The following is a 15,380-nucleotide window of genomic DNA, read 5'->3' as shown; positions in this document are numbered from 1 at the left end:
GGTTTGGCACCATCCCTGGAAGTGAAGGCATCATTTGATTTTATATACAAGATTGAAGATTGCATATATTAGAAATATACATTATAAATACCTAACTTTAGTGTATAATGGAAGGCAATTGATCGTTTTGTTCATTCTAGAATCTAATACCAAATTTTTTGAAAAGCTAATTTTAAAATATCAAAGAAAGAATTTAAGAAAAGCCAAACAAGAAACGTCGCTGCTTTCCCGGTCGTTACAATTATGTGGGCTGCAACCTTAAGTTAGCAATATTAGTAGTTGTTTATGGCAATAACATACGATACAAATGTCTTGTCACAATCATCTGTTCTCGTACAAGGTACTGGTATAGGGCGGCATCACCGTGACATGCAACTATCTGACTTTTAAGTGATACCAAGGTACCATTCCAGAGGCAATATAATATCTGACAGAAGCGCGCGCCATACAGAGCAGTGGGTGTGTTAATTCCATTCAGATTCATTTTAGGAATTAATATACATTTAATTGTATTCGGTTGATTTTGTTTAGTAAAAAATGCATTGGTATTACCACGATCGTAATATGTAAGTTACCTACTAGTCTGGTTAACGAACTGTTTTTATTTTTAACCTCATAATGTCGTTTGCTGGTTTGTTATACCCTATAAATAATATATCTGTGAGATATATTTTCTTACATGCACTGTACTATGATTGGAGAGTTGTCAATATCATCCCGACGACGTTGGAGTTTGTCCAGAAACAGTAACAATTCATATTTATCTGAAGGGAGACCACCTTCATCAGACCAGTTATTCAACGTGAACAACTGCAATGTCTTTTTGTCCTGGAAAATGAGATAAATAAGCTTTGAAAAAAAGAGAGAAGTATATAGGAGTTAAAAATATCTGGGTTTTTTAGTTTTTTTTGTTTTGTTTGTTTTGTTTTTTTACTTCTTTTGGACTGTTTTGTTTTTGTTTGTTTGTTCGTCTGTTGTTGTTGTTGTTTTTTGTTGTTGGGTTGTTGCTTGCATACCAAACGTAGTTATAGTATTTTCATTCACAAAACTATACATTGTACCAGAAATGTGATGTGCAAACAGAAGAGGAAAGCGGTTGGTGTATTCTAGGCCGGAAGATTACCACACTATCACAATATCAGTTTCCTGGATGATAAAAATGTACAGATATTGTCTTTCAATGTATGGTGTAAGTTATAATTATTATTATTTGTTTTTAAATTATAAAATCCATTTCAAATCCAGTTTTGTACAATTCATATCGTCGTAATCGTATAGTGCAGGAATGTTATGAATAAAAAAACAATAGTTCCAGCTAATTACGTTAAACCAGTGTGTTGACTAATTGCATTAGGCCTTGTATGAGTCTCTGTAACTAAAAATGGATCGTCACAATGCGACCTACGAAAATGTTATTATAAAGTTATCTCTCTCACTGGTGGGCAATAACAATGTAAAGCAATATGTGTGTGTTCCGTTATTACACACACTGAGATTCAAGAGCATACTACTTTAAATTAGTACACTGTGACGCAATATCAGTGTGCTCCAACTGTACACACACTGGGATGGAAAATGGCAGATGTTTTCTTTTATCACCCACCCAATGCACATTTAGCGGTATTGTACTTCCAGTGTTATACAGAAGTTGGTAATTTACCCTTTATTAAATTTTACTAGGCCCATTAATTTATATCTTTATGCCACTCTTACATTAGAATAACAATGTTGGTAAGTGTCGATACTAGGTAATACTAGAGCAAAGGCTTCTAATATCATTCTGCGCAAGTTCAAAATGTTTATACCTGCTCACAATGCAGCAATTTTACAGATTTTCTGACACTTATTACATCATTCGATGGTGGGAATAAATAAAATACAACACACGTTTAAATATAATTATTTTCAAATTCACGAGCATTTCCTGCATTTGACCTCACTTGTGACTTTTCAGATATCGGGAAACATAATGTTATTTTTTAAACATACATGATATGTAATTATATCAAGTGTGGTATTCTATACAGATTACCTCATTCTCGTAACTCGTCTCTTTTCTCAAAGTGAGGCTGGTCTCTGTGATTTCACCGCTGGACTTCACTGTTGATTGGTTATCAATGGTAATTGGTCCAATAGTCACGGATTCACCGGTTCCGGGCCAGAATTTGGTATCCTTCTGAAATACCACCACCTAACTGTTAGGGCTAAATCACACATTTTAACACAACAAGAGATTGGCATAAATTCTATGCACAGGATGGTGTCGTACATATTATTGTGACTTATATGCAATTTCAAAGGTAAATTAATTTTTTCTATATTCTGTTTAAACTAAAAATACTCTCTGGAATTTACATATGCATTAAGATTAATGTGTGGTACACTTTACATTTCACACAAAGTTGCCTCTGTTTTGTCTAGACATACAATTTTGAAAGAGTTACTGTTGTTATTTTTTTCTAAAATGCCAGTTTCTTACAAATCATTTAGTGAGTGTTGTTTTATGTTGTTGTTAATTCTTATTTTGTTTTCAAACAGCAGGTTTGATGTTAGAACTATTAAGAATACACAATGCACTGCTTAAATGCTTGGTAGTTCCACTGGTTTGTAAAGCTTGGTATACACTATTCGGGTGTTTTTTGTTTTGTGGTGGGGTGATTTGTGATGATTGGGAGTTTTGTCTGTATAATGTGGATCTTGAGTGACATTGGCCTGCCGAAATGTTATATTTGGTAGCGCTCACTCAGGAAAAGCCAACCACACTGATTATGAGTTGCGTTATGGGTCGATAGGAACATATAAAATATGGTGATTAGACAAAGGTGTGATTTTATTGGATCATGATCACTGTCTGTTAATAAGATACTACGACCACCTGTGCTGTTTTGTCACCAGTTAAAGACACAATGGTGTGGGAGTTCTGCTCGTAAACCATTCTCCAGAAATCTATCACAGTGTGCTCCAGAGGCAGCTGTGTGACCACGAAACCAGTCTTGTACGAGGAACTCTGCAATGAAACCAGTCTTAGGATTTGATCTTCTCATAGCACTAGCTGGACATGTCGCTACCATTTAATGTTTGTTTTGATAAAGACTTATCGTATTATAATATTAATCTCCATGTCATGTGCATAAGATAAAGTGTTAAATAATTGTTTACTTGACGTGACATTCTGATGTACGTTTGACGATGATAAAACACCTGTACTTTATCAATATCTGCATTAGCCTACTGAATGTTTCTACCCCCTCTATGTGAAAATGTATCTACCCCTGTCTCTTTGGTCATGTTTTTTACACTGATACCTATTGCACTGTTTCGTTCCTAGGTCATAAGATTTAATTAATCATCCTTTGATCTACTATTATTGGTAATAAAATTAATGTTTAACACAAGTAATACCGACCGTAATATAGCATGTTAGTCATAATGCATACTCACCGGAAAAGTTACGGCGTTGATGTAATCATTTGTTCCTGGGACTGGGGTACACAGGTAGAGTCGATTATAAGAAACTGCAATAAATTAATAATATGCATACATTCGGTTTATTGGATACGCAAATATGTGTCTTTCCTACTGAATGGTGAAATAATAAAACGTGAATTATTTTGATGGGTTTCATGTTGCGTCACTGCAGATTGATAATAAAAAACGTCCTAGCGAAACATAATATTTTAAAGCTTCATATTATACATCAAAATGTCATGACACTTTAAGTGTATCTTATTTTATATATCATTAACACCAGGTAACACGTGTTACACTACTACTAGGGTACAACATATAATAATTGTTTCGACAAGTGGAAAACAGCAATGGGTTTGCTTATATTCATTTCGCCATATACAAGATATTACACACCACGTCCGTTGATGTATCAATCCTTGGGCATTGGTTGGGGTCCATTGTATAGCAAGGCAGCACACAATCATGAAACTACATGTCACCCCGAAATAAAAATACAGGTGCATGTACAAAAACTATTACCTGGTACAACAGACAGGCGGCGGTTTTTCAGTTTGTTTTCAGGTTTCATAGCTGTGTCGATGTCTATCTGGGAAACTGGCTTTTTCAGACGTTGGAGATTCTGTCCAATAATAATAATAATAAAAAGCAATAGTAATAAAATTAAATGGAATCGAATGAGAATGTGTTTTAACTATAGCTCTAGAGCACATTGATTAAATTATCATGAGCTATTTGATATCAAATATTTCCTAATTCTGACACGGAAGTTTTAAAGGAAAACAGTTACATTTTTACATGTGCAGAAGGGATGACACATGACACGAAGTTCATTATATTCTCTTCAAAAAAGTAGGGGAAGCTGAATTTTTAATGTTAATATCAACTATCAGACCAAACATATGTGTTGACCACAGACATCCTAGTAAAGAACGTTCAGGTCTGTTTATAAACACACCAAAACACATTCCACAGTTTGCACGTGCATCACGCAGTTGCCTCGTACACGTGCGTGAGGTGTCATTCTCATACAGTTGTTATTGTTTTGTTTTTAGTTATTTTTATTCTTTGAATTTGCGATTTACTGATCAAAAAAAGTCAACTTTCAAATTTCACTTCTGACCCCAGTCGTCCTTCAAGATCTTTGGTGGTCTTAAAACCTACTGTAATACTGAAATACCGGTTGTGATGTTTGCCCAATTAATTCACTATTTTCATATAACCATTCCCCACAGCTAATATACCTTACAATTTTGGCAATTATAAATTCTTATTAGAGTTCCCCTACCTTTTTGAAGCTTATATATCAGTCGTAGGATATTGCTTAGGATCAACGGGATGGAGAAAAATCGAATGGGTTCGCCACGATGGTTCGACCAGACAACCATAGGCGAGCACTGAACAATTGTTCTTGTGTTCAAAGGCCACATGTGTAGTTAAGCATTCCATAAGAACCATATTTGCTTTGAACGAACACACACTTAATATAACTATCTACACTGCCCAACAACTGCCAATTACAATTGCTTTCCATACATATTTCTTTCTATTAGCGTATGACTTGCTATTTTATTAACCTCAATAAATCCTGCACTGCTTCTTTAAGTTTACACTCTATGTATGTGTTCTTACATTGAACTCCTGCTGCAAACAGCGTTTCTTGTCAGACGGTTTCGATTTCTCGCTAAAGAAAACGTCATTCAAAGAGTCTACAGTGTAGAACGTGTCCATGGAAGAAATCGCCTCTAGAAGAACTTCATGAAGAAATTGGTACTGTTCCTGAAACAATATAATTATATAATGATTTCAAAATTATTTTAATTCTAATACCATTTACATATATTAATGATTGTAATAATTTAAGCATGGTACTGATTCTGAAAGATAGATGCATACTAAAGGACACCGTAGTTGTTAATTTTTAATAGGAAATGTTAATGCTATACATTGACTTATACGCCCACAAACAATTACATTCAAATAACTTTATTTACTACTAGATTTGAAAATCTATAAACAAAATTGCAAAATGGCCCCATCCATTTAACTGTTTAACTTGAATGCCTACCAGTGTCTGCACCATATTAACTCTGTTGTCTCGCATCTTTCTTACACACTGGAAAATGTTGACCACTTTGGTGTCTTTGGCTTCATCCACGAGATAATCAAGACCAATAAATGTTCCAGTTCGTCCAATGCCAGCGCTGAAAACAACAACACAAACAAATGCATAGTCAAAATAGTATATACATCTCATACATCCAGCCTATACTATATTACAAACTTAAGAGAACACAGTAGATTGTTATAGGACCGTGCACTACATTACAAGGCAAATGAAATGTACAGTCTACTTTAACATAATAAATTGGTCTGCTCCAAATGTTGTATTAAATAATTTATTAAAAATTACATCATGATATTTGGAACGTGAAGCTTCAGTTCCGAGTGTTTATGTCAAAATATGTTTAAAGATGGAGCATTGACTTTTCATGTTATGAACAATGCTTCCTAATGCAAAATACATACATTACTGCTACTTTACAAAATGCATGTGTTTTCTACACTTTTATCATTGGCAGCTCATGCAACCCAGGGCGATACCATCGGGATGCAAGACGGGTATTACTAAAACATTAATGACTCACTACATGTTATGGTGATCTCTGTGACCAAGACAAAAACGTAATGCAAACCTGCAGTGAACTAAAACTGGACCACTTGATTCTGTTTCCTTCTTCACTTGCTTCCAAAACCCTAGGAGTGCTGGAGCAGAAGGTACACCATGGTCAGGCCACGTGGTGAAGTGAAACATCTTCACGATTTGGGTCCTTTTGCTCTAGATAGTTAATTGAAGAGCATATTGTAAATTAGTTGGAGACTAACCTAAACCTGGGTATGCTCAAACGTATTTTAAAACAGTTGCATGTCAGTTCCTCAGGCTAAAATATATGATATGCATTGCTTAAAAAAGTTAAATAGATAACACTAACTGCTGCAAGGTTGGAATTGATATTTCATTTTACTGCAGCTAGTTAAAAACATCAGATGATTTTGTAACAACTTCCTTGCAGACAGGATAACACGTTATAACCGTGGTGTACTGAGATAAAGACACACACCTCTTATGCCGTTTTTTGACGAAACAAATGTACTGAATATTATTTAATTAAAAATGTGGTTTTTCCAATATGACTGAATTATTTCAATTTCATTAATACTACATTTGGATCGTGACTTGATGTACATGGACATGCTATAACTGTATCTTGTAGCGCATTTATAAAGGGACTGTCCTGAGTTTTCAGCCAGTATTAAATATTTCTGACTAAAAATATATATTGAATATATTTTCTTTTTTTACCTCCAAATAATTTTGTAAGAGTGTGTGTGGGTTTTTTTCTTCTGGAACCTATGACTTTGGTAAACTGGATGCGGTGCGTTCCAGTTGAAAACTACATATATTAGTTTCGATGAGAGTGTCTAGACTGGGTAGGTCCGATGCGTGTGTCTGAAAACGCATGCGGCCACCCACAATGAAATAATCGTCTATAGCGTATGTGACCAAACCACAAGTCGCAGACACATCAGACGACACAGTTGGACTGCACGCACGCGCCGCATCCCGTCTATATGAGTCTATATAGATCCCTAATGACCGTGCTCAATCATCGCAGAATTTCAAATACTTCTGTTCAAATACCTGATCAGTGTCAATCAGAAACTGTCTGATGTTGTAGTCTGATCTCTCGAACACATTAACGTTCTTCACTTTCAGTTCGCCTGTCGTTTTAACGGAATTCAGTCCTGGCCAGTACAGTTCACACTTTGTCTACAATAATTGCAAGTAGCTGATGTTTGTTAAGAAACAAAAACGAAACAAAAACGCAGTGAGTGTGGAAACAAAAACGCATACACACATCGACGAGTGAGTGAGTGTGTGAGTTAGTGAGTGTGTGTGTGAGAGAGAGAGAGAGAGCGAGCGAGAGAGAGAGCGAGAGCGAGAGCGAGAGCGAGAGAGAGAGAGAGAGAGAGAGAGAGAGAGAGAGAGAGAGAGAGAGAGAGAGAGAGAGAGAGAGAGAGAGAGAGAGAGAGAGCGAGAGAGAGAAAGAGAGCGAGAGAGAGAGAGTAAATGAATGAATGAATGAATGTTTAAGGACACCCCAGCATGAAAAATACATCGGCTATTGGGTGTCACACTATGGTAAAGGCAAAACAATTGCTGATCAACATCAATATAAAAAATCAATTGTTAAATTAAAACACAGTGTAACGAACTGTGCAAAAATACAAATATCACAGTTAGATAATAGTTAAAATTTACAATAAAACGTCATATCACGTAGGAACTGTAAAATATGTTCTCGATGGAATCGAAAGGATTTCATCACATTTCTTGGTCCAAATATATCTTTTCGAGTTTCTTTTAGATGGGTACACTCCACGAACATGTGGCGTACCGTCAGTGTACACTGACAGGGTTCACACTGAGGTGGAGGATCCTTGTTCAAAATAAATGAATGGGTCAAGTAAGAATGACCGATGCGGGCACGACACAAGACTACCTCATCCTTCCTGCACTGTATATAGGAGGACTGCCACTCCCAAGACCGGCTTGATAGCATGAAGCTTGTTCGCAACCGCACCGTCCCAATCACGTTGCCAAGTCGAAAAGATAAATTGGTTGATATTTAGTTTAAAATCAGTATACGGTACACCAACCCTGGCATAAGGCAAATCCAAAGCTGACTTCGCAGCAGAATCTGCCTTTTCATTACCCCTGATACCAACATGGCTGGGCACCCAACTAAATACAACATCTTTATTGGCAATAGATAAAAAGACACACTTTCGTATCACCATCCCAATTAAGGGATGGTCCAGCTTCATACAGACATAGCGAGAGAGAGAGAGCGAGAGAGAGAGAGAGAGAGGTGGGGAGGGGGCAGAGAGACAGAGAGGGAGAGAGGAAGACAGGGAGACACAACGACAAAGAGAATAAATCAACATCATACAATGGTAATTATGTGCAAGTTATTCTGATTTCTAACTATATTCACTGATTTTAGTTCTACACATGTCTAAACTTACGTTGTGCTAGTATTCTTGCTTTATTAATCATTACATTATAAAAAATAAAAAAAATATCTTAGACTAAGCAATGCTCAGTGAATACCTTTCCATCTTCCACCAGATTTGATAACATCACAATTTTGCTGACGCCTTCTTCCCATATCATTCTCCAGAAATCATCTGTTGTCAGCGGTACGGGACCTGTAATAGTGATACGGCTTTGTAATAGTTGTTAACACTCCGCTATTTCAGAAACTGCAGTCTAAAATATAATTTGGTCGTGTTTTGGTTTAAAAATGAGGATCAGATACACGAGAACCATTTGGGCGCAATGCAAATTCGTGTCATGACATGATAACAGATACACAAACAAGTTTAAGGATATTCTCTCAAGGCAAGCTGAAGAGATCTTACCTTGAGTGGCTATATAAGCGTTTTCCTTCTTGTAACCCTGAAAAGAGTGGTACCACTTATTAAAACGTGCGAATTGTATGACAAAAGTACAGGTATACATTTTAAATCAACTTGTTTATACAATATTTGAAGTAAGACAAACGAAACGAAACAAAAACATAAAGCTAAACAAACGGTATGCAATTATTGTACAGCATATCTCTCTCACACACACACGCACACGCGCACACACAATTCACAAAGCAATAAAACATTAAAAAAATAATATAAATGTGAATATTGAAGGTGATATTTTAAAATTATTTGATTATTTTTAAACCACTTTTATTTCTATACACAGTATTAATGTTGTATCATGATATACTATGTTAGCGATCTTCTTACAAATTCAGTTGGTACTCTGCAACATTGATTTAAAATGGTTTTGTTTCTTTTTTTGTTCATGTAAGATTGGACCTTTAAATTAAAAGCAAACACGAAAAGGGCAACAATTCTGAAAAAAACCCTAAACAAACGGCATGGAATTATTGTAGAACATATCACGCACACACAATTCGCAAAACAATAAAAACACATTTTAAAATAAAATAAATGACAAGATTTAAACTACATGCATTTCTTTTCTTTTTTATGCATGTAAGAATGAACATTTAAATTAATAACAAACAAGAAAAAGGCAACAATTCTGAACATGTTTAGTCATTGTAATTAGATGATATATTTTGTTTAAATACATATTTTATTTACACGGGGCATTTTAATCAGTCAACATTATGTTTAATTTATCTACTAGGCTATATTAGTTTCATTAGAAATGTTTAATCTTATCAGAAATAGAAATTGGTTGGTATCAGTACTACATAATATTACAATAGTTCAGACAAGGGACATAATCGACATTGCATCTCGTGTGAGTTAAGGACGGGACATAGCACAGTGGTAAAGCGTTTGCCTGGTGCGCGGTCAGTTTGGGATCGATGCCCGTCGATGGGCCCATTGGGTTATTTTTCGTTCCAGCCAGTGCACCACGATTTGTATATCGAAAGCCGTTGTGTTTATTATCATGTATGTGGGATGGTGCATATAAAATATCTCTCACTACTAATGGAAAAAAAATGTAGCAGGTTTCCTTTCTAAGACTATGTCAAAATTACCAAATGTTTGACATCCAATAACCATGATTAATATATAAATGTGCCCTCGCGGTGCCGTTAAACAAACCAAACGTCTTGTTCTTGTGTCACTAAATGCATTTTTCGCATTCTTGTTAAAAACGTTTTGTTATTCCTAAAACAAGGTTATTGGAATTAACGATAAAATATGAAATTCCAAATATAATAATACTTATATACTTCATTATCTTCGCACGGACTATTCTTAGTTGGTAGCCACTAATTACAAAACGGTTTTCGACAAATAAAATACATGTATATTATTAAACATAATTTACTTACACTTTCTTGGTTAAAATATGAATATGTATATAGCCAATACATTTATGGACGTCGTAATGTTTTGTAATATCTCAATATCGATTTTGGTGTAAAATAATTTCGTACGTACACATTTATTATTTTTTCCAAATTGTTAAATGAAATTTGAAATAATATGGCTAAACATCATTCTACATGTATTTGTAGATATACTGTTTTATATTTAAGATTTGCATTCTGTTGGGAGGAAACAAACGGGTTCCTTGTTAGTGCTGAGGGCATCACATTATTTATTATTAATGTTGTGTGTCTCTTCCATAGATCCTGAGTCTTCCAGACTACTAGCGATATAGCATAATTCTCAGAAACGTCAATTCCCACTTATGCATTACAGTTTATTTCCATGTTTAACATTGTCATAATAAACTGTAGCCTGTACATGTAAAACGAGACAAATTCGTCTCGAAAATACTCAACTGGAGACCAGGATCTGTCAACAAGGCCCAATCGATATTTGTATTGCTACACAAAGACGCACACACATTCATATACATACATAAACATACTTTACGAATATTATAATATTAAATGGTGCATAAATGAGAACATTTTAATACTTACGTCTATGTAATTAGCATTAATGTAATCCGATTTTACTGCTTCCGTCACATTCAGTTTCACACGCGAATGATCATCTGCAATTAATATGGGTGTCAATTCCAATAGGCGTTGTAACAGAAAGAAGAAAGGAAGGAAGGAAAACGAGAACACAGAAAGAGAGACTGAGAAACTCCACAAAACGAACATACTCACACCCACACCCGCAGCCACCCCATCCCGGCCACACACACACACATGCCTGGCAAATCCTTCTATAACATCCATGTACAAATCCGTATTGAAGCCATGATAGAATTATTATTTTGTTGAGGAATGTTGACAAGTTGTATTACATATGAAACAGGAATTAGTTATTAATTTACTTGTTTAATTATTAAGGATTATTTGGTGTTAATTTATGCATAAGGCATTGAATCTGGGAAAGAGATGTATAGCTAAGTATTTAGTAAAATGTTACTTTTTCGGGTAATTCTTACTATACTATTTCAATTGTTACTTGAATCTTTTTATTATCATTTTCTTCGTAAATCTCGTTTCACCGCCGAGCATCTCTGCTTATCTTTTTCCTCTCTTATATTTTTAATGTTTTAATTGTGAAAGTGCGCCCTTTTTTGTGATTTTGTTGCGTAATAAAATAAATGTTAAATGTTCATCCTTGTTCTTACTTTGTGAATGCCAGTTACTAAAGAACCTGGGAAACGGGTGATATTCAAAAGAAATATATAAAATTATAAACTTTGGCGAAATCGCCTGTTACATTTGTATATGTTACAGAAACTGTTTGACGTCATATCTTACTCTCATCAGCAACAGAGGTCATCGTCAGTACATCTGAGAAAAATCAATGTTATCTTGTATGCAAATGCCGTCTTCTTTAATCATTCAAAACGACACTGACATCAAACTAATTCCAACGCAACACAATTTGGAATTACTGTTAGTGGTGATATGCAATCCGGACACAAACTGAGATAGATACCTTGACAGGACATAGGGAGGACGATGTTGTAAATACAGGAATGGGGTATTGTGCTTTCACCAAGCATCTCTGTCATTAATTTGTTTATAATGTCCTAAAATGTTTTACTGTCTTTGTGATACGCACTTGTTGCATTTTCCAAATAAAGGCAGAAGCAAAGAAACAACAAAATATAATCAAGATAAAATGAGACAAATGCATGTTGCTTCCTTACAAATAAAACATAATATTTAAAACACAAATTGTCAATTGACAGGATTCAAACCTACTGCACTGACAAAATAAAACATAAGCTACATTATTACACATTGGCTGTGTCGTGGTGGTTGAAAGGGGAAATTGAGTTACTTACACGGGAAAGTGGTTCGATATCTGTTTTTCTTTCTGTTGATGGGATACTTCCCAACTTCATGGGGGACTTGTAAACCATAAGGAAGCAGCTGAAATTTTTTACATTACGTCTACAACGTGATATTTGCAATAACCTGCCTACAATAAACACAGGAAGTTTGTTATATTATAATCCAACGAACCCCACGTTTTAATAATAATAATAATAATAATAATAATAATAATAATAATCTTCATCTGGTTCACAAATAATCCACAAACAGTGGCAACGTGTGGTTTTTAATGTTTTTAATGTTATTGCATGTATAACCCTTTTATAGTTGAACACTGAACACTTATTAAGTACATGACTCAATTATACCAACCCCCCCCCCCCCCGAAAAAACCCCCAAAAGAAAGAAAGAAAGAAACAACAACAAAAAACCCACTAAAAACCCTAAAAAAAACCCTAAAAAAACAAACAAACAAAAAACACTGAACAAAACCAAACACAAGGAAATAAAACCCCATAGCAACGACATGACTATGAATCAAACTCACATCAAACTCCTCTTTGAAGTTCTTTTCTGTCTTATCCTGTATATAGGAATGCAGTCTGTCTATCGGTATTTCACTGTTAGTGTAGTTAACATATACATTGTCTGTCACAAGTGCTGACTGACGAGGATGACTTAGTTCATCATGGTCAACTTCAACTTCACTATTTGTATTCACAATACTCTCTCCTAGTCTCGCATTGGTAGCTAACAAAAGAGATGAAGTCTGGCATTACCTTTTCGTTGTCAAATTTAACTCTTTCTCTCTACACCTACATCTCTATGTTTGTGTGTGTATATGTGTGTCTCTACCTGCATGTATATGTTTCTTACACACTCGTTGGTGAGAACATCATGTGGTATTTTTGAAAACACATAGTTGGATACACATGTACCTGTGTTAACAATTTCAAGACATAGGATTGGTTGTTCCTAGGTCACCAATGAAAAAGCAATAAAAAACGCAATGGAAATCGATTACACTGTGACGTATAGTTAACCTAAAAATCATGTGTCTGTGACGCATGAGTCAGCTACAAGTGCAACGGGTGTAAATAACATTTAGTAAAAAAGATGCAAAAATTTGCTGAAAACCCTGTTTTTGAGGATACCTTAGAAACAGAATAATACATTTGTGTACGTTAGATACCATTTATCTCACAACTCGTTGTTTAAAAACGTATCAAACTCGCTTTCGCTCGTTAGATACATAAGTGGTACCTAACGGCCACTCAAGTATTATTTTCTATGTACCTATTTCTATCTCACGTACTCTACTACCGTGAATTTGTTGGATCAGGGTGGATTTGTTTTACAAAGGCTGGTCTGAAGATAATTTGCTTTCAGTCATCTAAGTGTGGTTTTCCAGCAAATGTAAACATAAAAATATATATTTTGTTTCCAGATAGCAATGCCATGGAAGAAAACGAGCTGAGTGTTTATTGTTATAGTATTCTCGTCCCATTTAACAATGTTTTGAAAAATCTTGTTAGATATTCATTTAACATAGTTTGTAATATATCAATACAAATATAAATATAACTGATGCACATTTAGGCCCTGGTGCCTACTGACGTAGTAGCTACGATTATATATTGGGGGGGGGGGGTAACCCCCTATTGGGGAGGGGGAACCCACACTATGTATGTATGCACGTAGGCATGTATGTATGTATGTATGGTTTTATATAAACAAATAAAATACAGCTAAAAAAAGGTTTGATTGGGGGCATGACCCCAGTGCCCACCCCTACGCCACTGCTGGTGTCTTATCGGTTATGCCACTGATAATATATATGGTAAAGGTTTATTGGACAATTATTAATTTGGGAAAATATGATACACGTAATAGCAAATATGTTTACGTATTTTGCCTTCGTTATGTCCTGGTGTCAAAACGTCCTCAGGAACGTAGTCATCTTTGTCTCGCCCGCCTGTATTTTTGCGTCTAGAAAAAAAAATAAAAAAAATACGAAATTTAAAATGTTAATAAATAACAGAGAAACATCTTCGTATTCCTATATGACCTGGTTTGTTTTGAAATAAAAATCAAACACAAGTTCTAAATATGTAGAATAGTTTGGGTTTTATCTATCAATCTAGATATCTATATATGTGTATATCAATCTAAATGTATATCTATCTATTTGTCTATGTCTGTCTATCTGTCTGTTTCTTTCTGTATTTTTCATGTTACTGGTATTTATTATTATGTTTGTGCAATAAAGTGTCCGATTTTAACCGATTTTCTTTTTTCCTAATAAAGCTATCTCGATTTGTGGGTCTACTTATCATACCAAGAACAACGTTAGTATTACTTGTTTTTATAGATTAATTGATTAGTGAATTTATAACCAGAATAGCGCTAATGGATTCTCAACCTATCTCTTACCTTCTCCAAAAGAACACAGCCAGTGCTGTGGCTATAACAATGAACCCTACAGCTACAGTGGCACCGACAGCAGCACCAACAACATTTCCGTCGTCACTCGATGCATCTAAAAACAAACATCACTTATAACAACCTACACATTTGCAACACACACCCAGATACATGTAAAAGTGTTTATTGTTAATATCATTGTCATTTTAAACTTTACTGAATGGTATGCACTATATGCATGTGAGTATGTAAGTAATGGTGACTGCCACTGACTGGATGGATGAATCACTGGCATTCTGTCGCCCTTGGGCATTTTGAGATATATTGCTTGAAACCAACCCCCGTCCCCAATTATTAATTTTTTAAAACACTATAAATAAATAAATAAATGCATTTATTTCATTTTAGTATTTATTTATTTATTTAATTTTATTTGGTTATTCGTGATTGTTTTTTGCGTGTGCTTTGGACTGTAATGATTATTGTAATGATCATTGTTGTATTCGAATTTCGGGATTTGTTTTGTTACTGTTGTTATTTTTCAGCTACGTGTATGAAATAATAACTTGAAGTTCGAAAGTAAGTATATAATACATTATTAATTATTAACGCAGCGTTATCTCA

At 34.9% G+C, this 15,380-nt stretch overlaps 1 protein-coding gene and 1 long non-coding RNA gene across 2 annotated transcripts; both read right to left on the bottom strand.

The window, feature by feature from the left end:
- Nucleotides 1–690: 690 nt before the first annotated feature.
- Nucleotides 691–8,707, bottom strand: LOC121392055 (receptor-type tyrosine-protein phosphatase epsilon-like; the record flags this gene model as incomplete). Its single annotated transcript, XM_041523449.1, has 10 exons — nt 8,645–8,707; nt 7,172–7,300; nt 6,165–6,307; nt 5,537–5,672; nt 5,101–5,247; nt 3,991–4,090; nt 3,442–3,515; nt 2,876–3,007; nt 2,033–2,176; nt 691–828 (listed from the first exon to the last, which is right to left on the bottom strand). Coding segments are annotated over exons 1-10 (1,206 nt in total), but the record flags the coding sequence as incomplete, so codon positions are not given.
- A 272-nt stretch (nt 8,708–8,979) lies between these two features.
- LOC121392056 lies at nt 8,980–14,302 on the bottom strand. The gene is made up of 3 exons (XR_005960407.1): nt 14,239–14,302; nt 11,010–11,083; nt 8,980–8,992 (listed from the first exon to the last, which is right to left on the bottom strand). It is a non-coding gene; the product is annotated as an uncharacterized LOC121392056 (long non-coding RNA).
- Between the last annotated feature and the right edge of the window lie 1,078 nt (nt 14,303–15,380).

Source organism: Gigantopelta aegis, unplaced genomic scaffold (assembly GCF_016097555.1).
Source record: "Gigantopelta aegis isolate Gae_Host unplaced genomic scaffold, Gae_host_genome ctg3334_pilon_pilon:::fragment_1, whole genome shotgun sequence".
Taxonomy (NCBI): domain Eukaryota; kingdom Metazoa; phylum Mollusca; class Gastropoda; order Neomphalida; family Peltospiridae; genus Gigantopelta; species Gigantopelta aegis.
Note: the sequence above shows the minus strand (reverse complement) of the source record. Positions and strands in the feature narration are given on the sequence as shown.